Source organism: Lithobates pipiens, unplaced genomic scaffold, assembly GCF_037356315.1.
Source record: "Lithobates pipiens isolate NorthernLeopardFrog02 unplaced genomic scaffold, aLitPip1_a1.2 Scaffold_23, whole genome shotgun sequence".
In the NCBI taxonomy this organism is placed as follows: Eukaryota; Metazoa; Chordata; class Amphibia; order Anura; family Ranidae; genus Lithobates; species Lithobates pipiens.
In genome coordinates this window covers 281,702,502-281,715,034 of record NW_027507785.1, presented here as the reverse complement: position 1 = coordinate 281,715,034, position 12,533 = coordinate 281,702,502, and the positions used below count along the sequence as shown (strand labels likewise).

The 12,533-nt window shown below is 43.0% G+C and overlaps 1 protein-coding gene across 2 annotated transcripts in view; it reads right to left on the bottom strand.

Annotated features, from left to right (window-relative positions):
• TTC39A (tetratricopeptide repeat domain 39A) overlaps nucleotides 1-12,533 on the bottom strand; it is a 118,140-nt gene that overhangs the window by 53,059 nt on the left and 52,548 nt on the right. For both annotated transcript variants that reach the window (XM_077450259.1, XM_077450260.1), the window contains 2 exons: nucleotides 11,650-11,714; nucleotides 6,273-6,372 (listed from right to left, as the gene is read on the bottom strand). In XM_077450259.1, the coding sequence (XP_077306385.1) occupies nucleotides 6,273-6,372; nucleotides 11,650-11,714 (165 nt within the window). The remainder of the gene's footprint in view (nucleotides 1-6,272; nucleotides 6,373-11,649; nucleotides 11,715-12,533) is intronic.

Below are 12,533 nucleotides of genomic sequence, written 5' to 3'. Positions count from 1 at the left end.
TACCCCCCCCCCCTTTTTTCCTTTCCTAACACCCTCTTTCCGCCATCCCTCTTACCCCCGTACACATTTGATACCCCAACAGACAGACTGTGACCAACGAATATCAAATTGATCACCTACAGCACCAATAACACTGGCTGCCACGCTGGTTATATCCAAAAAGATCAACATTTCCTAAACTTGACTCTAAAGGGATACAAGTCATGCCCACGCACAGTTAGCTCCCTTTTGGCGTGTGTGTGGAAGAGAAGAGAAACCGGATCCTATGAAGAAACCTCTAGAAATACCCTATTACGGGTTCTTTAGGAATGGTTGCCTGCTGTATTTTCAATCCCAAAAGTGTTCCACAGATTTCTATATGCTGCTGAAAACCTAACTGTGTCATCTTCATCCTTACTTCTGTTCATGTTTTCTTTTTCACTCCCTACTCGCCCTCACAATAAGACTATACACCAATGCTTCAAATTCACATGGCTACATGTCATAATGTATTGTTATTTGTAACCTGCATTCTTTTCAATAAAAATATTGAAACAAAAAAAAGTCTGCATCCCCTTAGTTCTTAAAGAGGAGGTCCACCCACCGCTGCAAAATTGAAAAGCCAGCAGCTAAACGTACTGGGACATTTACCTGTCCTGGAGTCCAGCAATGTCGGCACCGATGTTTGCATCAGCTGTCGGGGTCTGCCGCCACCCTTGCAGTTAAGGGAACCCAGCAGTGTAGCCTTACATCTTCACGCCGGAAACCCTAAGTGGCACCGTTTGGGGGGGGGGGGGGGACAAATGAGAGGAAGTTCCACTTTTGGGTGGAATGCCACTTTAATACCATGTATTGCCCCCTTTAGCATCAATGACAGCATGCAGTCTTTTGTAAAAGTTGTCTATGAGGCCCCAAATTTTTGCAGGTGGTATAGCTGCCCATTCGTCTTGGCAAAATGCCTTCAGGTCATGCAAAATCTTTGGTTGTCTTGCATTAACCACACGTTTGAGATCTCCCCAGAGTGGCTTGATGATATTAACGTCAGGAGACTGTGATGGCCACTGCAGAACCCTCATATTTTTCTGCTGTAACCACTGGGGGGTCAACTTGGCCTTGTGCTTAGGGTCACTGTTGTGCTGAAAAATCCAAGAGCTCCCCAATGCGCAGCTTTCGTGCAGAAGAATGCAAATTGTCTGCCAGTATTTTCTGATAACATGCTGCATTCACCTTGCCATCAATTTTCACAAGCTTCCCCTGCCTTTAGACCTCACATGCCCCAAAACATCAGTGATGCTTCACAGCGGGGATGGTATTCTTGTCACTGCTGACCCCCCTCCAAACATAGCGCTTATAGTCGTGACCATAAAACTCTATTTTAGTCTGGTCACTCCAGATTACAGTGTGCTAGAAGCATGTCACATGAGGCATGTCAAGGTGTTGTCGGACATAGTGTAAACGGGCTTTTTTGTGGTATTGGCACAGTAAAGGCTTGTTTCCGGCAACTCAACCGTGCAGCTCATTTTTGTTTAAGTTTGGTTATATTGTGCGTCTTGGAACAACCGCACCATCTTTTTCTACAGCAGCCTGTATTTCTCCTGAGGTTACCTATGGTTTCTTTCTTTGTATCACAAGCAATTATTCTGGCAGTTGTTTTTGATCTACCTGACCTTGACTCGATCTCAGTAGATCCCTGGATTTTTCACTTCCTAATAAGTGATTGAACAGTACTGATTGGCATATTCAAGGCTTTGCATATCTTTTTACATTCTTTTCCATCTTTATAAAGTTCTGTTACTTTTTTTTACGCAGGTCTTTTGGCAGTTCTTTTCTGTTCCCCATGGCTTAGCACACCATGTGAAAGCTAACAAACTGTGTGTCACCTTGTGTGTCTGTACTAAGACCAAACATTCCATGGTATGTAAACTTTTGATCAGGGCCATTTTGGGTGATTTATATTATCATTATAATTTAAAAGGGAGCCAAACCACTATGTGATAATAAATAGCTTCATTTAATTCCTATCCTTACATAAAATACATTTATTACATACATGATTGTCATATTTTCAATATTAATGCCAAAATTTCACAATTTTAGCCAGGGTATTAGGGCTGAAACGATTAATCGATATTATCGATAATAATCGTTAATGAAAATTGTTGTCAATGATTTTCATTATCGATTAGTTGGTCCGCACCATGTGATCCACGGAGCGGGCCGCGGCCTTAGGAAAGACCGCGGCTTCTGCCAAGCTCCGGAGCTGGCGGGCATCTTGGTACACCCTGCGAGCTGCGCGCTGACGTCACCCCCAGCGCGGCGTTCAGCCTGTGTCAGCCCAAGTGAAGGAATTCTGGAGGAGTCACGCTGGATGCCTTGCCTGCCCTCATTCAAAACTTCTTTTATGCAGGTACCACTACATTTATTACCTAATCTAACCTAATAACTAACTACTATCTATTAGATAGTAGTTAGTTTTTATCTAATCCTATCTATGCCTTTCCACTTGCTTGGCATAGCCACATTGTTGATTTAACCCTTTCCCGCCGAGCGTACGCAGATATGCGTACTCGGCTTCTGGGGGGTATACCGGGATGATGCCCGCGCCTGCAGGCATCATCCCGGTACAGTTTTTTTCAGCAGGCGATTGGCTATCCAGGCATAACAACCGACGCGGCTGAAAGCCGCTCGGCTGTTATGCTGGAGGAGCGGGCGGGGATGTCCCCCCCTCCCGCCGCCTCCCGCCGCTGTTACCGGTGCTCCCACTCGATCGGGAGCACTGATTCAAGTTGCGCTGCCTCCGGCTGCTGGGGAGGAACTGGAACGAAGCCGTTCCAGTCTCCTCATAGTAAACACGGAAGCGACGTCATGACGTCACTTTCCGTTTACTTGGCTGCCAATGGCGCCGGTTTTAAAAAAATATACAGTATTCAGAATCGCCGTTTTCGGCGATCTGAATACATTGAAGTGTAAAGGAGGGGTGGGGGGTCTTTTAGACCCCTGATCCCTCCATAAAGAGTACCTGTCACCACCTATTACTGTCACAAGGGATGTTTACATTCCTTGTGACAGCAATAAAAGTGATCAATTTTTTTTTTTTTTTAAACAATTTAGTCATTTTAAAATAAATAAAATAAATAAATAAAATTTTTTAAAGCGCCCGCCGTCCCCGCGAGCTCGCGAAGCAAAGAAAACGCATATGGAAGTCGCGCCCGCGTATCTAAACGGTGTTCAAATCACACATGTGAGGTATCGCTGCGATCGTCAGAGCGAGAGCAATAATTCTAGCACTAGACCTCCTCTGTAACGGTAACCTGGTAACTGTAAAAAAAATTTAAAGCGTCGCCTATTGAGATTTTTAGGTACCGTACTTTGTCATCAATCCACAAGTGCGCGCAATTATAAAGTGTGACATGTTTGGTATCTATTTACTCGGCGTAACGTTATCTTTCACATTACGCAAAAAAATTGGGCTAATTTTACTGTTTTTTTTTTTTTTTTATTCATGAAAGTGTCCCTTTTCCCAAAAAGTTGTGTTTAAAACACCGCTGCGCAAATACCGTGTGACATAAAATATTGCAACAATCGCCGTTTTTTTCTCTAGAGTCTCTGCTAAAAAAAATATATATATAATGTTTGGGGGTTCCAAGTAATTTTCTAGCAAAAAATATGGATTTTAACTTGTAAACACCAAATTCCAAAAATAGGCTTAGTCATGAAAGGGTTAAATAAAAGGCACAACACTATCTCTCCCCCCCCCCCCCCCCCCAATAAAATGCAGCTTATGACAAGCATAAAAACATAGCATATCACTGATGATTTACGCCAATAGGCATCCCGGGACTCATCACGGTGGTCTGTTTGGAGGAACTTTGATCAGTGGTGAGCTTGGCGCAAATCATCAGTGATATGCTGACTATGTTTTTATGCTTGTAATAAGCTGCATTTTATTGGGGGGGAGATAGTGTTATACCTTTTATTTAAATAAACAATGTGGCTGTGGGGGGCGGGGATAGTGTTATTTTTTTTTTGCTGATCCAAAAATTGATCCAATCCGTGACTCTGATGTGAGGAACGATCCGATCCGTGAGTTTTTTGATCCGTTGCACCCCTAGTCTGCACCTTCCCCCCTGCCGGTCCATTAGAATCCTGTGTATCCTCCCGTGTCCTACGCATGCACCACGTCCATGACCACGCAGCTACACCTGCTTGCATTCTCCACCCAGCTGACGTCCTGCCAGCAACGCGCCTGCGCTGCTTTCAGCTCCTCCTCCCCCCTCTACCCAGCAGCCTTCCGATAGACCCGCCGCAGAGCGCAGGAGCGTTAAGCCCTCGCCGGGCCGCTTTCCAGCGCTGCCGTGATTGATCACCAGCAAGTTGGGATGCGTGCATCCATCTCCCGGCTTCGGGGTGCCCTTCGCTCCATTTGGAGGAGTCGGCCGAGTCACACGTGGTGGGTCCAGACTGAGACTCCGCCCCACACCACCCCGGCACACCGAGGAGGAGCCGCTGTCACCATGAAGGGGTGAGAAAACCCGAGACACCGGAGGGGGGGAGGGGAGCACTGAGAGGAGGTGGGGCAGTGACACCATGTGAGAGGGGAGGAATGTGTCATCTATACTGGGGGGGACACGTGTGTGTGTGTGTGTGTGTGTGTGTGTGTGTGTGTGTGTGTGTGTGTGTGTGTGTGTGTGTGTGTGTGTGTGTGTGTGTGTGTGTGTGTGTGTGTGTATATATATATATTTCTCCCCTTTTTCAGTTTTTTTTTATCCGATTAATTGATTAATTGAAAAAATAATCGGCCGATTAATCGATTATGAAAATAATCGTTAGTTGCAGCCCTACAGGGTATGCAAACTTTTGAGCACAATTGTATCTGCAGGCACCAAAATGCTGAACAAATAATGGATAATACATTTTTTTTCTTCCTGTTGCATCCTTTAGTATAAATTTCTTGGAGGAGTTGGTGGATTAGAGGAATACCACCAATTATGCTCCCTCCTGGCACTTGAGTAGTCTACCAGAAACAATGATGGACTTAGTTCAGAAGATGTGACCTAGCAGTAGTCAATTGTGAGCTCGATAAGTCATCAGTGAAGGGGACAGATATCAGTTGCCCCAGTCCCCCTGGCACATTTTTTTTTACAAAAGTCTGCTTGAGGCCTTCCCATCTGGTATATTGGGAGTCTGGAAACCCTGCATATAATGGAGCGACCTTTTACAGCACTCATTTAAGACAGCCTTTCCACTAGGCCATATTATCCTGCTAATGTCACTTATCCCATCCTTTTAAAACAGCAGAAACCACAAACACCGGCGTGGGTGAGGAGAGACACTGAAACATTTTCATGTTCCTCCCATGAAGCCTAACCTTGGACTAGCTTTTAATGGTGGATATTTAAGTGGTGAAATCAAGATTGGATGTTTTTCTGTTTTGCTAGATGTTGGTTAAAATGTTTACCAATTTAAATACTAAAAAAGTTGCCTTATGGTAAAGGACCAGCCCACCTAAAATTGATATTTCAGTTTTTGGTAGATGCTTGGAAATTATACCATTGGTGAGTATCTGTGCTCGAGTTCCTGTGTTTGCACGCCTTCTGTGCCAGTTATGAGCAAGTGCCAGCCTCGTTGTAGCATTGTGCTAGAACACACAAAGAGGGAACACCTTAAACTCACAGATAGACAGCAACAGTTTAAGGAATTAAGGCAGGGTTTTCACTATTGGAGTATGAAAGCCATAAAGGAAGCTAGAAACTTCTTATATGCCCACCAAGATTTACCTATGGACTGATGGTTAAGGTATATCAAGCTGCAAGGAGTTAAGAAATTATTCATGAACCATAGACTATTGGGTTAATTATTCTATGGCCTGCTAATGTCTGACCCTAAGGCATGAGCCCAACCCACTGTTTTAAATTTATAAAAGTAACTAATCTCCACCTTCCAACCATTGGCATGAAGCTAAAAAGGTTACTTGCATACCATCAATACAATGTAGTGTCTTGCTAAGGAATGACAGCAGAACACATTCTGCCCTACTTGAGACCCCCAAGCAACATCATGTAGGCAAAATTTAGATACAGTAAGTAATAGAATACATATTTGTGTATTGAATGCAGGTACAAGTAAACTACAAAAACATGTTGGATACCAGCACACAAAAGAAGTTATAAGGACAATTCTAAGCCATTAGGGTTATTTTTATTTTAGACACGGAAACAATGGATGTAACATCTGCCACAATCAGTGAGTCATACATTACTCATAAATGATGTGTATATAACTTACGTACATACCAGATTGAATGCTCCAACACCCAGCTTCACTCCACCTTCAAAGTGACAATGGCTGGCTCCTTTCAGATAATTAGCACATTTCTGTAGATTATCCAGCTCCCTGACAAAAAAAATTACAAAAGTCCACCTTTAAAACCTTAGTTACTTTAACATGTTTTATTATATTTATTTTATTAAATATATTCAACTAAGTGAAGCAAGCATACAACTGTGGCACCCTGTAGTTTAAGCAGGGAGTTCCTCACAATTTACTTGTCAGGTGTAGTTATCTATTGATTTCTTCCTAAGTTTAGCCTTGTTGCACTTTTCTCTTCTACCACTAGGTACTTGGTGGTACGAGCTATGAGAAGGGCAACCCAAGGTCAGGTTATGGGTATATGAGGTATCTCAGCCAATGAGCAGGGGTCTCCTTGAATCCCAATGGGCAGGAACCTGCTGGGAGCATCTATATATATATATATGGGTGGAGTCAGGTGTTGTGGGTTTTGTGACACCTGGACAGCTGTCTGGGTGGGTGTGTGTTGTTTCCCCCAGGGGGGTTAGGCTGGAGATTGGGCATATCCCAGAGACATCTGGCTGCCAGGCTGTGTGAGGGCCTGTCCAGAAGCAAGTGGGCAGTGTAGGGTTGGGATTGCGGCTTGCAATACAACCAAAAGTGACGGCTCTACTAGGCCGGAGAACCTGACGTGGTCGGAGGTAGAAGGGGAGCTGTCGCCACTAAGGGAGCAACCACCTTTACCAGGGACCACAGTGAGTAACTGAAGCAAGTACCGAAGCAGTATTTTTACTGAAAGGGCACAGTGGAGAATTGGGAAACGTCAGGTGGTGATCAAGTCAGGGACCCAACCAGCGGAGGTGACGCTTGCAGAGCAGCCTTGTGTGTCAAGCCAGGGACCAAGCTGGTCAGTGTGTGTGAAGCTTGAGGAGTATCTGGAGTGCCAAGCTAGGGACCCAGCAGGGAAGCATGGGTGATGCTTGAGATACCACTGCAAAGACTGGAGGAGCTCAAGGGATTCAGAGTCAGTGAATCAGTGGGTCTAGTGAGAGACTGGGAGCTCAGTGTTGAAGAACTACAGGAAGCAGTTGTAGTGAAGCTGAAGGAGCTGTTACATTTGTGTTAGGAACTGTTAAAGACTGTTGTCATAGGAGACAGCATTCCTGCATGTGTAGATGTGGCACCCTGCTGGGGCCTTTCCCTGCATGTCTGTCTTCCTATTAAAGTCTCATAGTCTGCCAATTGAATCCACAACTACTTAAGGGTGCCCTGGCCCTAACCCTCTTTCCCCCAAAAATACAAAAAGAACTGTTAAAAGAAATCAAACCTCTTTTATATCCAAGAAGTATCTGGCCCCCAATGACTTTCACCATCTTTGCACCCACTATGCCTCACAATCCATTACATACTGAAGGAAGTCAGCTATCTTTGGCCTGGGAGGTCCTCATTAAACTGGAAGAGGCTAAAGACTTTTCTACACAACCATAATCATTCACAATTTCTCTTTGTCTTGCTGTCCTTTGAGAATTCTACTGTGAACACTATTGGGCCCAACCAGTTGAAATTTCCTAACAAAGTAATCTGCAATTATTAGGCTCATTTAAATTTAGATTTAAATCAGAGAAGGCTTCTTCAGCATCCATTTATAAGTGGATGGTCCCCAGGATAATGCTCAAATGACAGGCAGGGGATAAGTAAGGAGCATGTACATTTAAAGAGGTACTAGGAATATCTTCTATATAATGTTTGTCTCTATCCCCTTACCATCAGTGCATTTCCTTTTATGCATGCTTCCACACAAGTCATTAAAGGCATAATGAAGAGAAGGAACAAAACTGTTTTTTTTTTTACCAAAAAGCTGAACATATGACTTAAATTAAACCCTAACAGTGTAATAAAACGGAATAAGCCAACAATACTGTCAAAGTCCGGGGAATGAAGTGTGACAGGCTCTACTATCCAAAAATGGAATATATACAAAGGTCATTATAATTCACATGCACCCCGAGACGCAGGAACGGTAAATAAGGACCTAAAGACAGGAGAATGTCTAAGTGATGTGTGGAGAGAGGTTAATGTTCAATGCTTTAGTGAATTAAACATTAGCAAATGCCTCCTAGCCAATCTACATCATAGTGTGATACCAAATAAAAGAAAGGAATTCCATCAGGTAGGGTCTTTACTGTGATTATGATCCATTTTCGAAACTGATCTTCAAACATCAGTAGTGGCCATGACTGTCTATGGCCTATATCTTTTACTGAGAGTGTACATAAGATTGCTTAGTACATGAATCCAAAAGGAAACGCTCAGTAGTAGCTTATTGCTTAGTAGAAAAATGCTTCAAAATAATGGCCCCAGGCTTTGTTAGCTTGTGAGTTGCTTTGAAATATAAAGTGAGCTACTAACCTGCATAGTGAGTATAATAGCACTAAATATACCTTTAATAAGACAAAAGGAGAAAAAAATAAAAAATAAATAGTATATATATATATATATATATATATATATATATATATATATATATATATATATATAATATAGAGTATGTAACAGGGCTGCCACATGTCACAATGTGGATCATGGGTAATCAACCTGGGGCCCTCCAGCTATTGCAGAACTATAAGTCCCATGATGCCTCTGGGAGTAATTGTAACTGCCACCCTTCCTTCATGGGAAGTGTAGTTCCACAACAGCTGGAGGGCCCCAGGTTGCCTACCCTTGGTGTAGAGGATTTGGTGGCCCCCAGGGCTGTCACTAATGCAGGTTGAGAGGTTCCAGGATGCGTGTCTTATTAGGGGAAAACTGGCCTTTTAAAATCTCCAGGATTAGAAACATAGAAAAGTGATGGCAGAAAAAAGACAGATAGTCCATCGAGTCTGACCATTTGTTTTTTTGTTTGTTTTTTGGGGGGGTTATTTCAAGGATTTTTGTGGTTTTTTTTTCCTTTAACTTTTTTGCCTGGGTATAGATCTAGGTTTGTCCCAGACATGTTTGAAGACAATTTCTGTTTACTGTCTCACTACCTCTGCTGGAAGTTTATTCCAAGCATCAACTATCCTTTGAGTAAAATACAGTGGCTATAAAAAGTATTCATAACCCTTGAAAATTTCCACATTTTGTCATGTTACAACCAAAAACGTAAATGCATTTTATTGAGATTTTATTTGATAGACCAACACAAAGTGGCACATAATTGTGAAGTGGAAGGAAAATGATAAATCATTTTCATTTTTTTTTACAAATAAATATCTGAAAAGTGTGGCGTGCATTTGTGTTCAGCCCCCTTAACTCTGATACCCCTAACTAAAATCAAGTGGAACCAATTGTCTTCAGAAGTTCCCAAATTAGTAAATCGAGTCCACCTATGTGTAATTTAATCTCAGAATAAATACAGCTGTTCTGTGAAGCCCTCAGAGGTTTGTTAGAAAGCCTTAGTAAACAAACAGTATCATGTAAGCCAAGGAACAAACTAGATAGGTCAGGGATGAAGTTGTGGATAGGTTTAAATCAGGGTTAGGTTATAAAAAAAGATCCCAAACTTTGAACATCTCACGGAGCACTGTTCAATCAATCTTTCGAAAATGGAAAGAGTGTGGACCAACTGCAAACCTGCCAAGACATGGCCGTCCACCTAAACTGACAGGCTGGGCAAGGAGAGCATTAATCAGAGAAGCGGCCAAGAGGCCCATGGTAACTTTGGAGGAGCTGCAGAGATCTGCAGCTCAGGTGGGAGAATCTGTCCACAGGACAACTATTAGCCACGCACTCCACAAATCTGGCCTTTATGGAAGAGTGTCAAGATGAAAGCCGTTGTTGAAAGAAAGCCATAAGAAGTTCCACTTGCAGTTTGCGAGAAGTGAGAAGCCATGTGGGAGACACAGCAAACATGTGAAAGAATGGGCTCTGCTCAGATGAGACTAAAATGTAACTTTTTGGCCTAAAAGCAAAACACTATGTGTGGTAGAAAACACTGCACATTACTCTGAACACACCATCCCCACCGTGAAACATGGTGGTTGCAGCATCATGTTGTGGGGTTTTTTCTTCAGCAGGGACAGGGATCCTGGTCAGAGTTGATGGGAAGATGGATGGAGCCAAATACAGGGCAATCTTAAGCCCCGTACACACGAGCGGACTTTTCAACATCCAAAGTCCGACAGACTGAGTCCATCAGACTATTCGATCGTGTGTGGGCTGCAACGGACTTTTGACTCGCCAAAGTCCGAAGGACTTTAGAATATAGAACATGCTTCAAATTTTTCCGAAGGAACTCCGCCAGACCCGGTCCCTTCGAAAAATTTGCTCGTGTGTATGCTATTCCGACGGACTAAAACCGACGCTAGGGCAGCTATTGGCTACTGGCTATGAACTTCCTTATTCGAATCCAGTCGTACGTCATCACGTTCAAATCCGTCGGAGTTTAGTGTGATTGTGTGTGGCCAAGTCCGCTCAACCGAAAAGTCTGTCAGAACTCCGTCGGAACTCCGGCAGAACTCCGACGGAACTCCTTCGGAAGTCTGTCGGACATAAGTCCTCTCGTGTGTACGGGGCTTTAGAAGAAAACCTGTTAGTCTGAAAAAGACTTGAGACTGGGGTGGAGGTTCACCTTTCAGCAGGATAATGACTCTAAACATACAGCCAGAGCTACAATGGAATGGTTTAGAGAAAAGCATATTCATGTTGTAGAATGGCCCATCCAAGGTCCAGACCTAAATCCAATTGAGGATCTGTGGCAAGACTTGAAAATAGCTGTTCACAGACGCTCTCCATCCAATCTGACAGAACTTGAGCTATTTTGCAAAGAAGAATGTGCAAACATTTCACTCTCTAGAGGTGCAAAGCTGGTAGAGACATCCCCAAAAGACTTTCAGCTGTAATTGCAGCGAAAGGTGGTTCTACAAACTCAGGGGTGCTGAATACAAATGCACCCCACACTTTTTACATATTTATAAGTAAAAATATATATTTTTTTAATAATTTTCCTTCAAATACATTTACGTTGCTGTTAACTCTTCTCCCCCCCTTTTTTTTCTTTTCCTTTTATTTTTATTTTTTCTTCTTTCTTCTCTATTTTTCCCCTCTATCTCTTTTCCTCTTAATTAACCATCAGTGTTTTTTTTTTTTATACGGATGCATATGGCGGATCAGTAGAGCCTCCCTCATTCCTGATTATTTAGGGAGTAAGGCATTGTACCTTGCGGTACTGAACGTAATCTCTGTCATTATAATTAAAGAAAAATGACAGCAATGCATCGGGCAGAAGATCTAACTCTTCCCCAATCTGAACAAATGGAATCAAGTTTTGTCTGGAGTTCCAGTGAAATAACATCATCTCTTTGTGTAACATTTTACTTAATCCCAGAGCAGGGTAATACTCACTTGTATGTCTGGTAGCTGTTCCTGACCTTGATTCCACCCTTGATAAAACTGACCATGTTCTCATCCTGCAGTAATTAGGAAAAATAATTAAGTGCCAGCATTAATTGAAATTTTGATTACACAAATATACCAGGGAATTTCCTAATCTGTAATTAAATTACTGAATTGAAACACTCCAAAACGAATTCTGAAAGAAATATGTAGACTGCCAGTGCTGATCTCAACATTTGGATTGCCTGGCTTTTATGTTGATCCTAAAGCCCCGTACACACGAGCGGACTTTTCAACATCCAAAGTCCGACGGAATGATTCCGTCAGACTATTCGATCGTGTGTGGGCTGCAACGGACTTTTGATTCGCAAAAGTCTGACAGACTTTAGAAAATGGAACATGCTTCAAATTTTTCTGACGGAACTCCGCCGGACCCAGTTCCTACCGAAAAATTTGCTCGTGTGTATGCTATTCCGACGGACTAAAACCGACGCTAGGGCAGCTATTGGCTACTGGCTATGAACTTCCTTATTCGAGTCCAGTCGTACGTCATCACGTTCGAATCCGTCGGAGTTTGGTGTGATTGTGTGTGGCCAAGTCCGCTCAGTCGAAAAGTCCGTCAGAACTCTGTCGGAACTCCGGCAGAACTCCTTCGGAAGTCTGTCGGACATAAGTCCTCTCGTGTGTACGGGGCTTAAGGCTTCAATTCTTTGAGTCACTGATCTGGAACAATATACAGGGCGTGAAGCTAGAGAAAATTAGGATTCACGAACTATAAATTTGATCAGGATCATGCACTTGGGAAAAAAAAACACAGAGCCCCTGTCTTAGCTTGGCAGTCAAGAAACTAGTATTATCATATGGAGAGCAGAAGCAGCCCACATATTTCTCTC